Source organism: Poecilia latipinna, unplaced genomic scaffold, assembly GCF_001443285.1.
Source record: "Poecilia latipinna isolate Pla-1442-1.1 unplaced genomic scaffold, P_latipinna-1.0 Scaffold398, whole genome shotgun sequence".
NCBI lineage: Eukaryota > Metazoa > Chordata > Actinopteri > Cyprinodontiformes > Poeciliidae > Poecilia > Poecilia latipinna.
Genome location: NW_015113014.1, coordinates 122,216 through 144,459, shown reverse-complemented (window position 1 = coordinate 144,459; position 22,244 = coordinate 122,216). Strand labels below are relative to the sequence as shown.

Here is a 22,244-nt window from a genome sequence, read left to right as displayed (position 1 = left end):
GCATTTTGCATGAAGAGCAATTTACTTTTGCACATCACTTATCCATAATATTCAGTTGCCAGTTGAAGTGTGAGTTTTATTTCTAAAGAGTGTTTTGTTCTAGTGGCAAAATGATGATATGCTACCATATTAAAATTAATAAAATCTAATTCATTTTATTAATTTATTTTATTACACGAGAGAATAAAATATCTATGCATGCTTTAACAAAAATTACCATGAAACATTTTAATATAACTTCTGTATGTTTAGAGCTTTGAAATCACTTGATAACTAAATCTAATGCACACATTGTGTTTTTCATAATAAAATAATTATAAATTCCCATCTAATGTAAATTTGTCAGCCACCAACAGAGATACCGCCTTTTGCTGCAACATGAATTATTTCTAATGTACATGATGTTATGTTGCCGTGTCGTTTCCCCAGTTTCAGTTTGTTGATCTTAATTAAAACGTGACATGAAACATCTGAGCAGCAAGTCCATTAAGCTGACAGTCGACAGATGACAAACATTACATTCAATTTTGTTTCATTGAACATTCTGACTGGTTGTCTCTCCTCATCTCTTTGAGTCATGTGTTTATATTCTTAAATAGTGACGTATCCTCTCAGTCCTGCCTCGCTGCTCACACGGAAAACCCCAAAGAGGAAAATTGGACAAAAACTGACTGTACATTTTTTTTTGTTGTTGTAATACAAACAATGCAGAGTTGTTAGTGTTAAAGGGCCAAATCAAATTGCTTTCAGCAGAATTAGTCCCCTCAGGGCTCGTTTTTTGTTTTTTTTTCTATTATATTTTACATTAACTTAAGAACCGCCATGGCACAAGCCAGCATGTGTATTATCAAATCAGCGTGCCAATTAAGCCCAGCTTAACTCAGTAATCACTCTCTGAGACCCTTATTTGAAATCACTCTCATTATGTGGCTCCCACTGGTCTCCAAACCAGGACTGGATTTTTGCCATGTTACCAACTCTTTTAAGGATCTCTTGTCTTTCCCTTTGCGTGAGGTCCTTGAGGGTAAGGGACCATTTCAGAGTTAAATTGATGTTTACACACCAGCCCAACGGGCTCCCTTTTCCCTCTGTCGCACTAAACCTGTGCTGCTTGAGTCTTTTATTCTCAAAGGGTTAGATCGGTGTTTAAGTGGCCGAGAGGTCGATTGTTGGAGCAGTCCTGCATAATTTTGTTTTCTCCGCAAAAGAAATGGAAGCGTGAAAAAGCAAATAAATAATTAGAATTATCTATGTGTTGACACTTTACAAAAACAATGTTTTCCTCTTTGCAAGCTTCCCTCAGCAATGATGTCAAAAAACACTCACAGCTACAATGCCAGACACCAAAGGGGATGCCAACTCCAGTTGACCATCCCTCAATTTTCACATGTAACCCTGTCTCTTACACACCTGAATCGAATGAATTGATTGTTACGAGGCCTCTGCTGATCTGAGTTATTAAGTGCATTCATTACGCTGACGAGGTAATTCAGGTGAGTTGGAGAAGGGATAGTAATTTCCATGAAATGTAGTTCTTCTCTCCGGCTGTACAGCCAGTCAAAAACAAAAGCACAACCTTGACTAATCTTCAAGTGTCCAAAAGTACTTGCGAGCTTCAGTTCACAATCCAATGGACAAAAATAAGTATAGAAAGGCCGTAACAGTAGACTTGTTTTATACGCTGTTGATTCAGTCATCCACATGGTAGTTCTGTCAGCGGATTGGCTCTTCAGCAGGTGACCATGAGGCTTCTTTCTGACTACCAGACGACACCCATAAAGGTTTACTGTCTATTTAAACAAAAAAACAAACAAACGTGTGATAGTGCCTGGTAGTGAAAATAAACCTCCAGAGTTTTGCAAATGTGTGAACTCTCTAAACACTTGACCCTTGACTCCTCTTGAGTATTTACACAAAATCTTCAGTGCACTATCAACCTCAGTTCTAAATCCTTCTGATATTTAGATTTGGTGTTATAGTGCTCTTCCTCACTCTCATGATTGCAAGAAAGCCACTTGGTAGTTATGTTTGTCTCAGACTTTGGCCGTCTTTGGTTTGTGTTCGGCTATCTCCATGTCATTTATTTAAGAACAATAATACCATATTGGAGAGAAGTGGCTTTAACACTTGCATTGATCATGATGAAGTTCAGCACATTTAGAAAAGAAGACGAAAGAGTGGACTCCATTAATGAATCTTACATATGTCTTTTCTCTGACCCTTTTGCTGTGGAACCATCAGGGCAGGCAAAGCTCTCCGTCAGAGTCCAGCTAAATATTTACTGGGCAACAAAGACCATTTGAAATCAGTGCTTTTTACTCAAGTGTTTCTCATCAATATCCCACGCTAGATGCCAAACCACACTGGAGTATTTCCTGTAAATGCTTTAAAAAAAAAACAAAAAAAATCAAGCAAGTTTGAAGTGCGTCTGGCAGAGAAGCAGGATGAAGAGTGAAAGCGTACAGACACCGAGCTCTCAGTGTTAAGGACCAACTCACAGGACATCCGGCATTCTGGCTGCTGTCAGGACAGAAGACAGAGGAATATCGTTTCCCTCTGAGCTTTTCTTCACCAGGTTGTCACTGAACACCAGGTTTTTTCCACATCCACCAAATGCACAGCTCTTTATTGAAGTGTCAGACTTTCTATTTTCCCTTTCTTAACAAAGGTAAATCTCATTGAGACATTTGCCCCTGATTTTCAAGAGATGCATGTTTTAAATAACTATACAGGATAATAACATTGTAAAAAAAAGTAAATGACAAGAGACAATGTATAGCAAGCTTTAAATAATATATCAAATAAAAACTTGCAATATACTTGCAATATAACTTTAACAGGAACAAATATCCAATGAGACTTTCTCCAATTACCTTGTGTCTAACACCTTTTACTTGGATTTATTTGTTTCCCAAAACAATTAATATGAAAACCGTAGGGATTTTATTTTCTTTTGAAAACAACACCACTCATTTTTTTCACCATTTACTATGAATTTGATGTGAAACAACTGTGACTGACATACTATTGCAGCCATATTTGCTTGCAAATAAACAACTGTGCTAAAAGTACAAAGTAATATTCTAATATACGTAATTAATGATCACACTCTAAAGTGGTGAAAATTCACTTCAGCTTATATTTGATTCTGAACAGGAAGTGATCAATAATTAACAGTGAAACATGCTTTTAGTTTTAATTATCAGCCTGTGAAGCGGCAGCTAACTTTAGCATCATTAGCAGCTAACAATTAGCCAGGCTTAGTATTCTCATTGATTGGTTGTCTGTCATTATTTGATTTTTTTATTACTAAGTGGACTGGAGATGTGGATTCTTCTTCTGTGGTAATTTAACTGAAGTCTTAACTATTTGAGTCTGACACAACAGGACAAATGAAGAAAAGTACGTCCTTCCTTTATATTTCAAAATAAGAGTTAAATATATGGCACAATGTCATGCCACACTTTCATATTTGAGGTTCATCATAACAGTTTAAACTTATTTCACCTCAGAAAGTCACTGGATAGTTGTGAAATATGTCTTTTATATGAGAAATATCATGTATTTTATTATTTCAAGAAACCTAAAAAAAAAAACAACCTTTCATCTCTCTTTTGTGCAGATTGATTTATTGATTAAATTAGTTTCTTTCTTGAGACTGAGAGAAAAGTAGAAGACAATTTCGCAGCTGTTCTTCCTTTTGACCTTTCCCTCTTCATATGACCTTTAAAGCTTTTTGATCTTTGCATAAATAAATTAAATAAAATGGCTGAAGAAGATCCTGAAGCCTGACATGTGGCCTCTCTCTATGTTTTTTTTTTTTGCATGCTTGGATAAATTGAATTAGCTCATCTGGTTTCTTAAAACCCCTTTGTGCTCTGAAGGGGTTAAGTGAATAAGAGACGGTAAAACTGGTTTGAAGATAGCGTCCACGGTGTAGTCTGAACTAAATTAGCAGCGTGTGCTGTTGTACGTCCGATAGGTCTTGAAGGCAGATTGGGCCAATCTGGCATCTGATCAGTGTCTCATGGCGTGCAGAAACAAGCAACCCATGTAAGCCAAAACCTCGGGAGTGATCCATCCAGCACTGCACTATTGTGGACTTGCGGGATGGAGTCGCTGCTTCACTTTCTTTATACGCTGCTGGGGATGAAAACATGCACTCCGCTCTGCCTCGGCTGTCACCTGCTTCCGGACACTGCTCCGTCTGTCTGGTGGCTGTCCAGGAAGTGCTCTCTCTGCAACCCCTGACCTCCGAAACCGGTTTCCGAATAAACAGCTAATTGGCTGGGTTTCCTGTTTAGCCTGATGGGAATGCTTGACTATTTCTGTCTGTTTACAGAGTTGTGCCTGACCCTCTTTCTCAGAGTTGTGCTCCTTGCATTGTTTGTGAAAGAACAATGTGTTTCGCTGTAGCTACTCTTCAAACTTCAGGCTTTGGGGCCCCATGCAGAAAGATCCAGGTTTTACAACTCCTCTTGGCTCTTGCAAGCATTTGATTTTCACGGTCTATTGGAGAAATGTATATTTTAGATTGCTCTAATGTGTTAATTTGAGAATTATGATGACAAATTGCGACTTGCACCTTACAAGTCACATTAATATGCACCTCTGTCAATGGTTGTAGTGTGAACACTTGAAAAGAAACATGCTGTCCCTGTGAACAGACACACATATGGGCATCCTAGCACAACCAAAGCCAACATGTGTCCTACCCCCATCAAATAATCATTGTTCAGCACAATAAGCTCAGCCAAAAAGGAACTATCTTTATCTGAACTGTCTGCTTTGAGTTTAAACGCCTTGTGTCTTTCCCAGATGTGACTTTCTGCTATCTGTATTGAATTATTCAGCCACTTCCGGGTCTTCTGCAGTTTCCAGCTTCAGTCTGCATCCATTTATAGAATAGATTCTGTGCCCAAAGTTGAGTGAAAGACCTTACGGCTCAGGAGTCATGGGTTCAAATTCAGGCTACGCCGTGAAAAGGCTGTTCTTCTCTAACCAGAGACTCTATACGGGTTTATAAACATCACCTCTTTTTCATTTATTCATTTTACATTTTCTAGAAACATAACTCTAATAAGGAACATATTAAGCAACTGTATTAAATAGATTACAATCATTTTTGTCTCGAAAGCTTAGTAAAACAAGTATACAGTTATTATTAGTGGGGAGGAGTCAGTCGGACTTTTGATTTTAAACAACGTAATTATGGGAAATGTTACTTCCTGACAATATTGATCAATGTTTCCACGGTAACTGGATTAAAAATGTATTCGCTTCATGCGCCGGCTTTTGTTTTCAAACTGTTCTGATGTCGTGGGTGGTTGTGAAAGACGAAAGTAAAGAGGTGAGTCAGTCCAGTTTATCCCCATATTACCAAGACTGGACGATTAAATGTGGTCATTAACTTGAGCTGGAAGGCGCGGAGTTAAAGGCAGCGTTTTTATTGATGTGGCAGGAAACGGGGGGCAGGGGGGGAAGCAGTGGGGGCTGACGGCTGCTGCTGAATCTGTAAATCTCACAACAGACTGTTCACAGTCAGCTCCCACTTTTAAAGGGACACACACACGCAGTTTCCCTCTCTCGATTAAGAACGCACTTAATGTCACAAACAGCCCATTAAGCACCATGCGGTAGGAGCAGAGACGATGTGAAACTGAAGGGTGTGTTAATGATCGCTGCCGGTTGCCAGGGCGAGGCCGTGGCAGGTCTGTGGATCCAGACAGAGACGAGGCAAGCGTGCAGAAGTCTGCTGCCTTAAAATTAAACTGGCGAGGTCACAGATGTCGGTTAAGTTTTAATATTGAAAAGAACCAGCGCTGACTTTTCTGGTTTCATAGTGAGCTGTAATATTTATTTTATAAATACTTATTTATGGTGGGGTTTCAGAGCAAGTTCCACCCCACTAAATTCTACACATGCACCACCATAAATACTGTGAAGAACTTTTTTTTTAATGTAATGCAACTGGATTTTGTATTTTGCCATTTGTTGTATTTTAACACACAAAAGAAACAAAGGAAAAAAAAATAAGAATAAAAAATCTCAGTTTGCACTGCAATCTTGAATGGAAAACTTCCAGCCTATAAATGGGAAAAATAAAACTATTACCTCAAAATGCCATATGTCCACCGTGTGTTTAAAACTCCAGTAATAGTTTATTTTAACAGTTTGTTAAACTTTTGCCATCTGTTTGTCAAAGCGTTCATTTGAAGTTTGACTTTAGAAGATGCAGAAACATGCTTTGTTATCACTTTATGTGCTAATAGTTATGTGGGAAGCTGCTGATAAATCCTGATGTTAACTAGAATGGAGTTAAAATGAGTTGTGGGCTTCAGGGTCTCATACATTTGTAGTACAGTTTGGAGAGACCAATTCACCCAACATTCATGTTTTTAGACTGGGAGAGGAATCAGAGGTACCCAGACAGAGCATGAGGAGACATGCAGACTTCTTGCAGAAAGCAATGCAACACTTCTACCAGCTGCTCCACTGTGCAGCCCAGAACTATGTACAATGACTTGTAAATAGTCAGAGGTTTGTTGATGGTTCCATTTTCCATGCCAGACAAAGTGATCATATCCTTGATTCCTCTACGCTGCAATGCCCTGACCTTTGGCCTTTGACAAGAGCCATATACGCCAAGTGAAAGAAGAAATTAACAAGGCCTGCGTCACATTAGTGAAGACATTCTTTTCATGTTTTAAAAAAAAACTATTCTGAATGATTTTCGAAATCACATCGTCTCTCCTGTCCTACGCTGTCTTAACTTTAATAGCAGCCATCTTTAGCTAATGTCTCTGGTCAGGCTAATCTCTCATGTGACTGCAGCAAGTGAAGTTTTTTTTCCTTGCTTTCATTGTTTGACTTTGTTCTTCATTTCACGTGTAATTAAATCTCTATGGGCTGTGAAATAGATGTTATAGACTGGTAGTTTTGCATTCCTAATGGGCCAAAATAGATGATCTGTAACGTATTTTTTTCTTTCAATCCGCAGAATACTGAGCCACAACAAGATCCGAGTTCTGAGAAATGGATCCTTCATTGGACTTAACTCCTTGGAAAAGCTGTGAGTATTAAGCTTAAGTTTTCTGACAAAACCCTAAATGTCTGTAAGCCTCTGCTCTACAATTGGCATTTTAGAATAGCCCCCCAGATTTTAGTGGGCATCACTTGTGCATCTGCTGTAACCGATTTTATAGATTTATGCGATGCTTCTTTTTTCGCTTGGCTCTGGACTTGCCCTTCCAGAGATGAATGGCATCAGAGAAAATATGAGCAGCTTTGTGTGCATTTCCCCTGAGATGGGCTTGATTCCAGCAGGGAGGATGATACACTCAGACTGGCTATCGCAGAGTTATGTTGAAAACCTCACATAATTACACTTCAGCCCTTCATTATTTGATAAACTCCACTCAAGAAGACAAGATAAGAGAGATCTCTGGCAAGAGGACTGCGTTGGCAGATCTACCTGCAGCTTTCAAACAGTCTGGCCCTCCTTCACAGACTCATAATCTCTCTTAATCTTAATGGAGTGTGAGACACGGGATGGACACGATTACACCGGGGACCAATCTGACACAATTCTCAGGGCTTCTGGTGACAGTCGTGGAACTTTCTTTGACAATGCAGCAGCCATAAACACACAATAGATAAGAAGAGAAGAAATTCAAAGGATTTTAACGTGTTAAAGTGTTTAAAAGAAAAGATTGTCCTGAATCTGTTTTTTTTTTTTGGCTTTAGGGGATGATAGAGACAAAACATTAAACAACACTGTCCTGTTTACTCCCTTTCTGTTACATCTTCACAATCCGTCTCAACTCTCACTGAGCTTTTGACTTTGCTCACTAAAGTGTGAAAATATATTTTTTGATATCAGAGGGGTTTTTTGCATGGCAACAGCAATATTTCAGTATTGCAATGATGACAGCTTTTCAATATATTGTGCCACTGGTACCCCCAAACTTGCTTCATGTTTAAGGAAAATATCTCAATCTTCATCTCATCCGACTCTAGAAATGATCTTCTGAAAATGCTTTGCTTGTGCAGCTGGAAGGAATTGATTTTAGATTTGATGTTTCTTCCTTCTTCTTCTTTTTTTTTTTTTTTTTTGGTCCTTTAAGTCTAATAACCCCTCTGAGGACACAGATACTTGTTTTACAACAGTTTCCATGGATATTTTTTGTTTATGATGTGCTTAATCCTCCAGTTGTTGCTCAACATCCTTAGCAATTTTCTTTCATCTGAGGATGATAATTCAGATCAGAAGGTTTAATCTTAGACACAGTTGGGCATTAACACAGAACAATGCCTTCCAATTCATTAATATTGATATAGTCTTAAACTAGGAAATTGATATTAGCCACAAACTGTTTGCAGTTTCTCTGCAGCTAGGTATGAGGCGTTTATTGTGGTGTATACGTATATATATATATATATATATAAACAGGATAGTAATAAAGTTTTTAAAGGTCAGTAGGTCGGTGCTTATAGCAAACTGCTGCTTTTACGTACTCTGTGATGCAACAGCATGTCTTGTCTATTTCCCAGTAAATCTTAATGGGAACAATAAACATGTGCAGCTCCAGTTTGGTTCCTGCAGATTGGCAGAAACGCTTATTTTGCTGGGGAGGTTTGTGGTTATGTTGACAGAATATTGCTACCACATGCCAGTCGGAACTGCCACCCATGAAGCTAACAAGCTTCTAAAAAAACGTCGAAAGAAAGAAAAATACGGCAATTTGCCGCAGTTGTTGACTTGTTAGTGCCTATCTACTGGAGCTCACGTCAGACGTGCCAGTCGAGAACGGTGAGTAAAATATGCAGAGAACGCTGAGAACACCAGAGTTGTCAGTTCTTGCACCACGGACTCAATCGATCTGTGGGAAGGACTAAATCACAAGACAAAAATGTGATAATGCAATTTGGATGATCATGGATATTGAAGTAAAAACAAAAGAGCATGGTAGCTCAAAGGAGGTCATGTGAAATGAACCCAAGTTGCTTGTTTTTGTTAACAGAGCTCCTTATGGTGTCGCAGGGTCAATAGGTTAGGTAACCTGATCCTGCTCACAAACAGAGCTGTATACCTGATGCAGGGACAAAACTAGCGGCATGCAATTGGGTTGTAAAATAAACACTTGAGATAATCTACTCAAAATATTGTCTAAGCTGTTTAAACAATAACTTTCATAGAAAGTTTATCTAACTTACAGAGTCTCAGAAATTGAAGTAAAGGGAATTTGCGGATGAGAATTCTGAAACGCCAAACTTTAATTTCGAGGCAAAATGAAAAGGGAGGACGAATTCAAAGTTTCAAAACAACCTTTGATGTGCCAGCTTCCCAAACCAGAACACCAGTCGACAGGACAGAAAAAGAGCGCCTGCTGTTGCCTGGAAATAGAGGTGTTAGCTAACTTACAGAGCCGACTGGATCACTGCGAGGGAGCGGCTCCCATAGTGGCTTCATTCTGCTTGACACAACAGCTGTGCTCAGAGGCAGGCTCACTTCATTGGTTGTCTCTGTGAGTCCTTACGTTGGGTTCAGAAGCAATTGATATGAAGGACAAGCAGCACAGAAACTTAATAGCAATGGAAGTAATTAAAACTTTGTTTACTATATATTGCATCTTTCAAGAAAAGAAAAATCAGAAAGTGCTTCAACAAAGAGTAAAAATACAGGGTACATTAAATAAAAGCAGATTAAAAAAGTATGTTTTTTGGTGACTTTTAAAGGTCTTCTGTGACAGAGGCAGAGCGTTCCATAGTGTAGGAGCAACGGAAGAAAAAACTGTCTCCTTTAGTTTTGTAAGCTGGTCCTGATCGCAGAACCTCGAGGACCCGGTGGGGGTGTAGCGATGCAGTCGTCCGCTGATATAAACTGGTTACTTCCCATGAAGAGCTCTCCAAGTCAAAACCAGGATGTTGAAATGCACCTCAGCATGCACTGGAAGCACAAAAGCATTTGCTCCATTAGCGGTGGAGTTGCATGAGAAAATGTTGAAGATTTAGTCAGACGCCTGGCAGCAGCAGCACTTTGTACAGACTGCAGCTGGTCCAGGGAAGATTTGGTTGGACTTGTGCCGAGCGCATTACAGTAATCCAGACGAGATGAAGCAAAAGGATGAAGATTTCCATTTCATGATGAGACATAACGGAGCTCAGTTTTACTACATATTTCTAAAGTGATTAAAAACATTTAAAAAACTGAGTCATTATTTACACCAAGGTTTCTAGTGTTAGATTTTTGCTAAAATACCAAGAAACCCAAGGATCTCCTTTAACTTTACAGTTAATTTGTCTGGTGCAAAGATTGTTATTTTTCTTCATTTAATGTCAGAAAACAGTTAGACATCCAGCTTATTTTATTGAATGTAGGCATTTTACCAAATTGTGCAGTTTTGAAGCCTCGTTTGGAGGAAAAGAAATGTACATCATCAGGATATCATCTGCATAGCAATGACCAGAGATATTAATCAAAGATGACAGTATGGAACCAAGAGGGAGCAGAGAGAAAAAGCAACTTGTGTATGAATTTGCTTCAAACTACTTACACAGCCAAAGTGGTAAATGTACATTAATGCCTTCAAATACATATTCTACTCATATGAAAGATTGCTTTTGAAGCAACAGCAAGAGTTAAACCTAATTTAGCTCATTTGCATACTAAATATCAAGATTTATATGTTTTATTTGTAGATTCAGATTGAATCCAAAGTATTTATAATTATACATATTTCCAGGCATTAAAGTGCTAATAAAAATTCAAATAATACTTTTGTCACACGTCAGAACTTCTGACGACATTTGCGGGAGAAACAGGTTGATCTGAATATCCAACAATGAGATTTGACGGTGACCTGCAGAGGGAGAGGTCAGACATGTGTGTTTGTGTTCACTACAACATGGAGTTCAGCTAACACAGGCACACACACACAGTCGCTTATGGTCCACAGTGGGAGATGCAAGCATTTGCTGTGAAGAGATAACATAAATCATGCGGACCGCGTTTCACTCCTCCGCCGCAGCCTCGGCCTCATCTCTGAGGCAAAGCAGTGGAGGTCTTTCCGCTCTCTCTGACGTCTCCAACCTTTAATTGAGTACTCAACACAGCTTGTAATTACATCTGAGCTCATAGGAAAATCACCGTCTGTTGTAAAAGAAAAAAAAAAACAAAAAAAAAAACGGCCCATTGAAATTTACAGTTGTAGCCTTGGAAGGGTTTGATGGAATCGACCGGGATGTGAGCTTACAGCGAACGTTTCACTGTTAGTTTCCGTCATACTGCGAGATTACAGTTTTTGTTTTGTCTCCTCGCCCCGCAGTGACTCCTCAGGTCCCTCATTGTTTCCAGTTTGGCGTCTACATGTGCTTGTCATTTGCAGTAGTTGTGAACACTTACTCATATTATGTGGTCAGTGCTGTAATCAAAGGCCAGCCCACTGGGGCTGAGTAAACACACATCAGGGAATTACACTGCATCTCTGCCCCAAAGTGACAAGGATAAACAAAGCCTGCTCCCTTAACTACACACACACACACACACACACACACACACACACACACACACACACACACCCTTTTGGCCTATTTCTGGTGTGACTCCAACATTGACTTCTTTACTTCCTAATATGGAAAGCTTTACATATAGGCTGTTATTTTTAAAAGTGTCTGGTAATTCTTCTGGTAGACACACACACGCACTCACATCCACACTCCCCTCTCACCATCATCTATTCAGTGCTGAAAGCAGTCTGATCTGCTGGTGTTGGGAGAATCCAGCTCGTGGGCAGGCCACCCTCCTTCAGGCTGGGGCCAGACAGCGCAGCACTCCACACAGTTAGCTCTTTCATTGGGACAAAACGCCTCAAAGCCACTGTTGCCTTCGAAACTTGCCAAACCACCCAAGTACCGAGGAGCAATTTAGGCTTGTTTGTTTTTGCCCTTTTACTGGACTGCTGTGTTTTTGTAACTCTTTTAAACTGACTTTCCATCCAACATCTACATTTGAATCTTGGAATATGTTGTGTCGTTCCACCGCCATAGGGCCGAACACAACCATTAATCATATCTGGATCCTGGAGAAGTCCATGCTCTTTGCATGCACAATAATTTACCTTTACAATATAGGTCTGGAGTGTTTTAGTGAGGTCCTGTTAAATGGTTTTAAGTACATTAGTTTGACCTAGAGGCTGAAAGTAAAAGTTACTCTGGGATGTGTCAGGACCCATGAACTTCATCTATGTTCAGTAGACAACTGCAGTGATACGGGCTTTATGTGTTATATGCATATTATATATTTGCGTCAGTACCGTAAAGCCATGGTATTTGTGTATTCAAAGTTAACATGATGCCTACAAGACAATTTATCTGCAGGTAAGATATTACCTGCTTGCAACCTTAACAGAGCCTCACTTCAAAATTCCCTTTAAGATCCACCATGAGTCGTCTTCTTTTGTACTTATTTGAGTTTCTCCACCTCAGCGCAAACCCTTAATGACAGAAGCTCTCACTGGCAGCTGCGCTAACGAGCCAAGAACTTTATGAGTTGTGGACAGATCCCAGCAGCCTGTCCTGTGCTGATTTGAGGTAAGGTAATGAGAATAATGAGCAAAGAGGGCCCAGGCAGTTTGGCTAGTGTCCAACTAGGCCCCACTGCACCATGGGACACGGGACAGGCAGACAGGGCACAAGGGGCCCTCATTACCAGGTCTGTGTTCACCCAACATGGAGAGAGTGTGCAGAGAGGAGGGGTGCAGATGATGGATGAGGTATCAGCAGGGTGTTTGAAGTGGACAGGTCTGAGAGGCAGGAGCCAGGCTTGTGGTTGGGAGTATTTGATGGTTTGAGGTGTTGGCAGCATGACAGGATATGTCACCAAAAGAGTCTGAAGTGACAGACACAGTAGGTACTGTAAAAATACTACTGTGCCTGTTGCATTTTAGAGAAGAAGGCACACAAAATATTAGGCGGATTTCACATTGGCTTTCTCCAACAGGAGGAAATTTGCAAAAGCAGCAAGTTATAAGAAGGTTTCGAGAGAAATTTTGACCAGTGACTCACACAGGGCAAGAGATATGCGTAGAAAACATCTGCATGACAGAATGATAAATGATGTAAAGGCCTAGAGTCTAGGCCCCAGACTCTGAAAGGGCTGGTAACAAATGCTTTTACCTTGAGTAAAAATACCCCAGTTCCATGATACTATATTATATACACAATAGTTTTAAAGAAAATAGCATGATCTAATTGTTCTCATTTGAAACAAAAGCAGCTATTACTGCTACTGCAGTCAAAACAATAACTGCGAAGAAATGACGTGGAGCTGTGTCATGCTTTTAGAGTCTGTGTCACTTTTGATGTCTCCCAATTTAAATTGTACATATTTATTGAAATTAACACTGTATTTTAAACTAATATTTTTTTCAATATTTAAGAATCAACAGAGCAATAAGTAATGTAACTTAATGCTTATGAAGGCCTGCAAGTGGTCAGATAAATATTAGCCAATTTAATTGAATAAATTGTCACACTATCAGTTTGATTTCAAGTATTCAGCATGCTGATGTAAGTGAATCTTCATCAATTCAGCTGAAGTGCTTGCACAAGATCAAGTGATGGTTCTATTGAGTTATTGCTGCTATATTTGATAAGCAATTGTGTAAATTTTGTTGTAATGATGCACATATAATGTGTGCAAACTAATTTGACACAAACGCGAAACGATGCATGCTATGATGGTAAGAGTGTAAAAAGAAAGAATTTAGTTTAATACCTGCTTATAGGTTATTTTCGACAGGTACTTTTAATATGACAAACAAGACCCTGTAAGTGAAAACTAGAGACCAACACAGTGTCAGAAGTGTCTGCTTCTCGCATCCTCGATCAACTCACCACCTGGATTTGATCGGCTTCCTGCCCTCCAGTTTATCATTAATCATTAATTAAGAATGTAATGTGCCCCAGTCTCAGACTGCCTCAAATCAAAATAGCTATTACAACCTGTATCCCATTTAATCCACAATTTTCTGGATGATGATACTAATTGCCCTTTTAATCAATTTGATGATTAATTAACCCGTCAGCTTTTGTGTTGCTACTATATCACCACACTTACAGGCAGAGTCCTTCTTCAGCATAAGACAGAGATTTAGAAGTGCGAGAGTTATTTGCTTTCACTCACATGCCAGCTGAATAAATGTGATGGATGGTATGATCCTTAAGATTCCACACCAGGAAAAGTGGAAGACATTTCCTTCAGCCAGCTGACTGGCAGGGTGCAGCGACATATGTGGGCGGGACGGTGCTGTGCCCACGCAGCTGGAGAAACCTCGGGTCACTCCGACACTTTCTCTGATGTCTCATAGAAAGGACCTTGAACTGTAGCAACAGTTGTATGGAAAATTTTTGTGGTTTTGAACCATAAACCGTTTTAAAACCTTGACATTCTTTACTGCCTCATGCTTAGTCTAATCCAGCTCGTAACCTTTGGAAACGATATTGCCTGCTTTTACAAGAAGGTTGCATTTGGTCACAGCGACTGGGTCTCTCTTGAGCGAACTGCGAAATTACCTCTGCCATTCTGTGCAGCTGGGGTTAGGAAGAGGTCCAACTTAAACAACTTTACCATCTGATGCAAGGGAAGTGGAGCCAAGCTGGCTAAACATGGTACACTGGTGGTTGAACAGAGAGGATCATGAAGAGGAAGATGAAGGGTTAGAAAGACAAAAAAGTACTACTGCAGTTTGTCTTATATTAACAGAGATTAACTTTATATCTGCCCAGGCTTAGCAAATTATATTCATGATATATCAAAAGTGGGAAGCATTATAGTGGGTTAAAAAACAGTGGTTCATTTTCAGAAATGGCGAGAAACCTCTTAGTCGTGAATAGGCTCAGTAAGACAAGGGTCAGACTGCAGCAACCCACCACTCCAAAGGAAACAAAGGACAGCTGTGGAGGTTGCAGACAGGAATCTTGTTTCCACTTAACAACAAAATGCACATTTGCGTAAGTCTGCTTTCACCCACACAACAGTGAGTCACTGCTTGTTAGGCAAAAGTTACCTAATAAGACTGTATGACATTAAGGGGTGGAGCGGGTGAGGAAGGGGTTAAGCGTACTCGAGAGTGGAGACAGAAAAGGGGGTGCTGCTGGAGTTGATAGACTCCAGATGTGTCTTTCAGATAAACTGTAGGAAAGGGGTGTGTTTGTGTTGCAAGCCCAGCTCAGTCAAGGCTCTGGGGGTTTATTCAAACAGCGAGCAAGTCGTCTCATAAGTCCATTACTAAATTGTATGCTTCATATCCCCCTTGCTTTGTCACATACTCTTTCTGCAAACATGTTGGCATTTTTTGTCCTCTGGAGGAACTCAAGCAGTCTCTGGATTTGCTTCCTTCACTTCCATTTCTGCTCCTTTTCCTCTTTTTCTACATGTCAGCTCTTTGGCTCTCTGGTCACTCCTTCCATTTTAGGCTCTCTGCAGCCTGTGGTCCACCTACTGGATAAAACGCTCCTTTTCAATGGGAAGTCAATTAGTAATATTGACTTCAGTTTGATGAGAAAAAAAAAGTGAAAAACTGTCTTTAAAACTTTTGTTGGAGAAATAAATCTACTGAGAAACTGATGTCAAACGCGACTTCAATGCACCAACATTAGGTGTCTCCGAGCATCTTTTTATTGGAAATAATTTAAAGTTAAACCTTTAAAAATGTAACTAGGGTCCAAATTAGGTCTAAACAAAGACATTGAAGGTCCACTTGATTAACCCAAAACCAAATTTAACAGCATTAAATTTGCGCTCGACTTAAACTTTTACACGTTTTGAATCAAAGACCAAGACAAAATGGCACATACTTGAGAAGGAGTTTTCAATAATTTTTTTTTTTTACAAATAAAAAGTAAAAATTTTGTGTCATGGGTATGCATGTTTTCTGCTTTTACTTTTATTAACCCTGAATAAAATCCATCACACCCGGTTGGCATCAGCCGCTACATAGTTGGTCACAAAATTAACCTGTTTTCAATTTTGATTTCTGAATAAATAAACACACCAACACCACTGCGATACATGATGGTGGCAACATTATGCTGTGGGCATGTTCATGTTGAGCATGGTTAGGAAAACTGGTTAAAGTTAATCAGCTAAGCAAACGGCCTGATCTCCTCTAAAACTGTTCAGATCGAAACACGTTTATGTATTGGAATGGTCCAGTCAAAGTCCAAGCTGAGGATTTACAGCAAGACTTGAAAATTGCCATTCCCTGACCTGATCCATGCGATCTGTCTGAATTTGAGCTATTTTGCACACAAGAGTGGATTAACAGATGTGAAAACCTGCAACTGATCCGTGTTAAAGGCACTTTCACTGCAGAATGAACACAAATGCCCACCACACGTTCTAGACTTCTGTTTCTAAAATATATCGAAAACCTTTTACGCTCCACGATTACGCATTACCTTGTGTTGATTGATCGCATACATTTCAAATAAACTGCACATTGAAGTTTTACTGTCATAAAACATGAAAAGGTCCAAGGAGCTTTAAAACTTTTGCAAGGTACTGTGCCTGCACCATCAAACCCGTAACTGAAATGTCTGTTTTTGGATACTTTGATTGGTTGTAGGTCTCTTAAAAACCCACTGAGTTTGGCCTCTCAACAAGCCTCAGCTGGAGCCAGTAATGGTTACAGTGTTTCTCTTGGCAGGGACGGTCTTCATCTCTTCGTGCTACAGATTATAGAAACATATAATTAACTAAGGTAATATGAGAATTCAAATAAAAGTATGCTTTTAAAAGCATGCCCGTTCAGACTGCTGATTGCCATGCAGAGTTTATGTCCACGTCTGTCATGCGTGCAATCTGCACATTATGATCAATGAAAAACGTTATATGCTTGTAGAGAAATATTTCGAGCACATGCCAGCTGGCATAACACCAGATTTATGAAAATAATTGTACCTTTTGTTTCTCGATGTTTCCTGGCTCGAGCACAGCAGTTACTTCAAACCCTACAGTCAATCAGGTGTATCCATTCTGAGAGGAACCAGAAAAAAAGAAAGAAAATAATCTGGGGAAGGAGTGGCGTAGCAGGAAATTAGTGTAAAAAACAAGAGCTCTGCAAATCCTGGTTTCCTGTTTTGGGGGAAGGCAGGAGCTCGTTTGGGCCCTGCGTTACAGAGACCCCATTGTGAGCAAGTGTGTTGTTGAGTAGGGAGGTGGGCTCCACAGGGCCAAACGCAGGGGCAATTTTTGCTCAGTTCTGAATCCCCTAACCCACCTGCCCCTCCCGATGAGGGAAAGCTAGCTAGTAAAAAAAGCAGAAAAAGGAAACTGTAAAAATAAACGAGCGAGGGCCTCAGCGAGAGACGGCAACCAGACAGGAAATGACACGCGGCATAGGAATGGTCTTCAGTGATCTCTGTCAGCAGCCAAGGTGCAAGTTAATACCAGGTACTTATTAGAAACAAACTGGTCTGAAATCAAGAGAAAGGTATGTTTAAAGTAAAGATCTGATCTCCTAATTGTTATTTCTTTTTCTTGAATAATCATCAGCAGGAAACTCTTGATTCCGCTCCTTGTTTAATACTTAATCTTTATTTAACCAGGTGAGACGTCTGAGAACTGGTCCATTCACAGCGTGGACCTCGGCAGCCTGGCGATAATGAGCGGCCACTGCTTAGTTCCAGTGCTTTTTCCCGGCTCCCTCCTGGCCCAAAGGCTCAAACAATGTCCGCTCTCCAGGCCCTGCTGCTGGCCTTCTGATAATAGAGCACTCCACGTCTCCATTAAAACCCTCCCGCTGCCGTACAAGCACACGGCTCCTCTGTGGGGCTGCATGGGGCCCAGGTGCTCATCCCCTGCACACCCGCAGAGTGGCGACTCTTCAGAACAGCCGGAGGAACAGCTCCATTGATCAGGGGGAGTTTATGAGGAATGAAGAGAGACAAAAAAAGGACATTTTTAATTGCAGACTCAGATGTCAGACAATTGTTCCTTTTTTGGTGGGGAGGGAGCTCGAGTCTGTCACAGTAAAGTGATACAGACTACATTTGGAGAATTGGATAGTACATTGCACTTTGGAGTCCATAATCTAATCCGCTCACGGTCATAATTCAACAACAGCAATGAAAAATGTTGCTTCTGAGGAGCACAGTAGAAGAAAAAAAAATAAAGCTACATTTATTTCTAGGATCTTAACAAATATTTATTCACTTTCAGCAATAACAAGGCTTTACAGTAACTCTTCTCTCTGCGTTTGTCCTCTCGCGCGATGACAACTGTTGTCATCGGTGTCAAGGCCGCTGAGCTTTGAAGCTGTTGTCAGGGAGAGCGAAAACCAACTCTGGAGGGAGTAGACACAAGTCATCGCCTCTGTTTGAGGTGAAACCTGGAGCTAAAGTTATTGCAGGTTTAAAATAAGGCTGGAAACAAATCAGAAGTGTACAGTTGAGTGTTAAGGCTCAGTCGCTGAGGCTCTTGGGTGGACTGAGATGGTGACACATGAGCCTCACGTCCTGCTGGCTCGGTGGGAGCTCCTCCACATTCCCCAGCTTGGTGATAAGAGAGTGCAATGAATCAGAGATGGTTAGCTATTGTTACCCAGTAGATCCATGCACAATCGATTTTTCACCCATTTATTCAGACAGGAAATACATATCTGGGATGTGTTTATATGTCTTCACCCGCATCCTAGGGAGAGATACACCAACCAGAGCTTTCCTGAGCTTTACTTTGGTAAAGCTTTCTCTTGCCAATACAAATTTTAGCAGGTTTCTCCTAAAGACCTATAATTAAGAGCTCTTAAAACATTTTCCGTCTAGCCTGGCCAGTTAATAACGAGCGACATTAGCAGCAATGACTCATCGAAGAGCTGTCACTATGGAGTTGTTTCACTAACATTTTAAGACAAGGCCAGAGTTATTCAATATCTGACATTTTAATCTGGCTTTACAATCTGATGTTAGCAAGTAGAGCTAGCATTACCAAAATGGCACTCCCTGTATAAGAGTGTACCTTAATTCTGTGATTTTTAAAAAGTCTGCCATCCTTTCCACATATAGTCAGTCTGTAAATAATCAAACAGAGCACCACTGCTCCACTCAGTTAAGTCTTTCTGTTATTTACTGAAAGTCTTGCTCTCTCTCACTTTCTCACAGCCTGAAGAAACTCATGCAGACATGACACGTTTTATGTTGGAAGCCATTTTGAACACCTCACTGATGCTAAAAGTCAATAACTTTAAGCTGAATTCTCACAGTAAGCATGTTGTAGATGCTGCAGCCAGACGGCATTTGGTATGATGCATTTGTTGAGTGAGTAAAAGTTTGGACGCTGTGGTTTCTGACTAGTCACAGGTCAGCTCCCAATAAAGCAGAAAATTGACTGATTCTACTCATTAGTTCATTTCTTAATGCATCACCACTAGATTGTGTTAAATGGTTCACTTTCAGAAACTTGCTGTGTGACTAGATAGGCAGCTGGTAACATCGTGTTGCTTTGTACATCTCTGGTTTCTACAGATCTGCGATAACCCGATTGCGTGTTTTATATGCTGTTTTGTTGTGGCCTGTTAGATGCCGAAGCCAAGTTTGAGCTTCTACGCACAACAATGACCGTGCAGAAGGACTCGTGATTAAAAAAAGACTTCTCTCAACATAACAAAACCAGACTGGTTTACATCTGCATTGTGCGTACTTGTTTAAGTGATGATGGGATCATTTGAGCATTGTCTTTCAACCTCCAATATTCTGATGTTTCATTGCGGTGCAGCGCAATCTATCGCTCCCTCACTCCATGTTGTACAAGCTGTCCAAGTTTCCTCAGATGGGCAGGGATGAAAGGAAAACCCGTGCTGTGATCTTGTAAACCCAAGATTTGAATTCTCCTCGGAAAGCAGAAATATCTTTTGACAAATGAAGAAAGAGACCTCAGGCTAAAACTAGCAGCTCAGTTGGATACACAGGTCTACGTCAGTAAATCCACGATTTACAGCAAAACATGCTCACTTTGCTGTGTGGTCTTGTTAGGCCACACTATTTTTAGCAAAACCTTCATCTTTGTCTTTTGACTTTTGTGCACTAAAGTGTAGAATGACAAATTTGTTGCAAGGATAAAACTTCTAAATTTAAACCAGTTTGAAAACAAAAACTATTTTTCAAAAATAACATTTTGGATTCGTGATGATGTGGACTTAAGCATTTTAACGCCATCCAAAAACATACATGTTAGATGAAGGACTAAGAAAGTGTACAAACTTGATGGATGAAATTTTGATATATTCATCCTAAATTATCATTTAAAATAAACTAATTCTCTTTCCCCTTTTGCTCTGCACAGAGTCCCACATTTTCTCATTAGTTAGAACATTCACCAAAAATCTACATAAAACAAATAATCAAGTGGCATTACACAAATACAAAATAGGCTGATGAAATAATCCCCTTATAACCAAATGAAAGCAAATTAACTCATGCTAACTACAGTTTCAGTACGGCAGCAGCAGTAGTGCAAACGGGGTTTATTAAAAGAACATGAACATTTTAATTGTTCATCTTGTTGAAAGCAAAATATCAATCTCCTCGCTAAATCTGAGCTGGTTTTCGACATACACAGTCATAGTTGTAGCATCCTTATCACCAAATGGGAAACTTGGATTGAAGTGCATGGAGGCCAGCATTACCACAGCAAACGCTTACATTTTTATATCTGTGAAAGGGACAGACAGAGAGAAAGTGAGAGAGAGACAGAGAGAGAGAAAGAGAGAGAAACACCTCAGGGAGAGGAAATGGTGAGCAATGCCTCACCTTTCAACGCCACGCTAATGAGGCCAGCGACACACAAACAGGAAGCTGGAGCTTTGTTCTCCTGCTGTCCAGGTCAACAAATCCAACTGACACACTGCAAAAAAAAAAAAGTATATTCAGAGTAAGACGATTAGCACATAAACTGTAACAGATCCATAAACACTTGAAAGTATTTATATTTATCTTTACCATGTTTTTGTAAATTATTGGATGCATGTGTGCCAGCCTTTATGAAAATAATGATTTCCTCACATCCTGTCTGAGACGGTGCTTGGCTGTGCTCTATCCAACACAATGCCTTGGTTTGAGTCCAGAAAGCTTCTGCCCCATCATTAGAACCTCTCTTCTGTCTGTAATCATATGAGCAAGGGCTTAGAAAGATCTTGGACCAGGACAAAACCAATAATCTGTTGAGCGGAGCCCCACCACACCGCATGTTGTAGTTTTTTTTTTTTTTTTTGCTGGAAGCCATTTTCTAAAACAATTTCCCTTACCCTAGTTTGCCCAAAAAAGCTCATCTCCTGGAAAATGGACTGAGCAGCGGTTAGGAGATGCCTGAGGGTTTGAACTGCATGAGGCGGCGCGGTCAAGAACAGCAATCACAGATAATCATTGTTAAAAAAGCGTCCCAAAAGTCCCATGAGGACTTCCATACTACTGAGCCATTGTGGTTAAAAAAAGAAAAAGACAAAACAGCAACATTACAGATCTTTTTTTTTTGTTTTGTTTTTTGTAAAAAATAACTCCTGTATCAGCTCCAGAAGAAACTCTCATGTCCTGTGGATACATATCCATCCCCATAATTCAGCTCTGCTGCTTCCACTGAGTCATTAAAGTCTTTGGCTCCAAGCATAGGCAGGTTGGTTGGTAACATCTGTCTGAGTAGACTGACAAATAGTTCGGAAAGTGAAACGAGAGAAGGGTGTAGATAACAGCAGTAGATAACATGAAATGAAACATCCAGAAGGAGATAAAGATATCTATATCATTAAGCCTGCTGTGATAAAAACACTTTTAAAAGGGAAATGTAAAAATCCTGCTGTGTAATATTAACATAATATTTCCCTAAAAGACAGATATTATAATTTTTCTTTCTTTTTCAGTTGTTTCCACTATGGTCAATGCAGAGCACAGTGGAAATCAGAAATGATTGTAATAATTCATACAGCAAACATTTATATGTGTTTACAGTTGTGTTCAAAATAACAGCAACATGTTTAAAAAGGCTAACAATAGCTTTTACTCCCAAACACATGAATGATTTGCAAACGTTGCACTGGCTGCTCCAAATCAAAACATGAAGAAGAAAAAATCAATTTCTTCAATCAATCTATTTATTACGGAGCCCCCCAGAGGACATGGGGAATTTTTTTTCTTTTGCGTTCCCTCTCAAAACTTTTGCGTTCCCTCTCAATACTTTTGCGTTCCCTCGCAAT

At 40.0% G+C, this 22,244-nt stretch overlaps 1 protein-coding gene and 1 long non-coding RNA gene across 2 annotated transcripts in view; one reads left to right on the top strand and one right to left on the bottom strand.

Moving 5' to 3' along the window:
- adgra2 (adhesion G protein-coupled receptor A2) overlaps positions 1 to 22,244 on the top strand; it is a 60,451-nt gene that overhangs the window by 17,770 nt on the left and 20,437 nt on the right. The window contains exon 2 of the mRNA XM_015037208.1: positions 7,001 to 7,072. Within this exon, the coding sequence (XP_014892694.1) occupies positions 7,001 to 7,072 (72 nt within the window). The remainder of the gene's footprint in view (positions 1 to 7,000; positions 7,073 to 22,244) is intronic.
- Positions 8,487 to 21,791, bottom strand: LOC106950389 (uncharacterized). The gene is made up of 3 exons (XR_001425609.1): positions 20,998 to 21,791; positions 20,809 to 20,902; positions 8,487 to 9,949 (listed from the first exon to the last, which is right to left on the bottom strand). It is a non-coding gene; the product is annotated as an uncharacterized LOC106950389 (long non-coding RNA).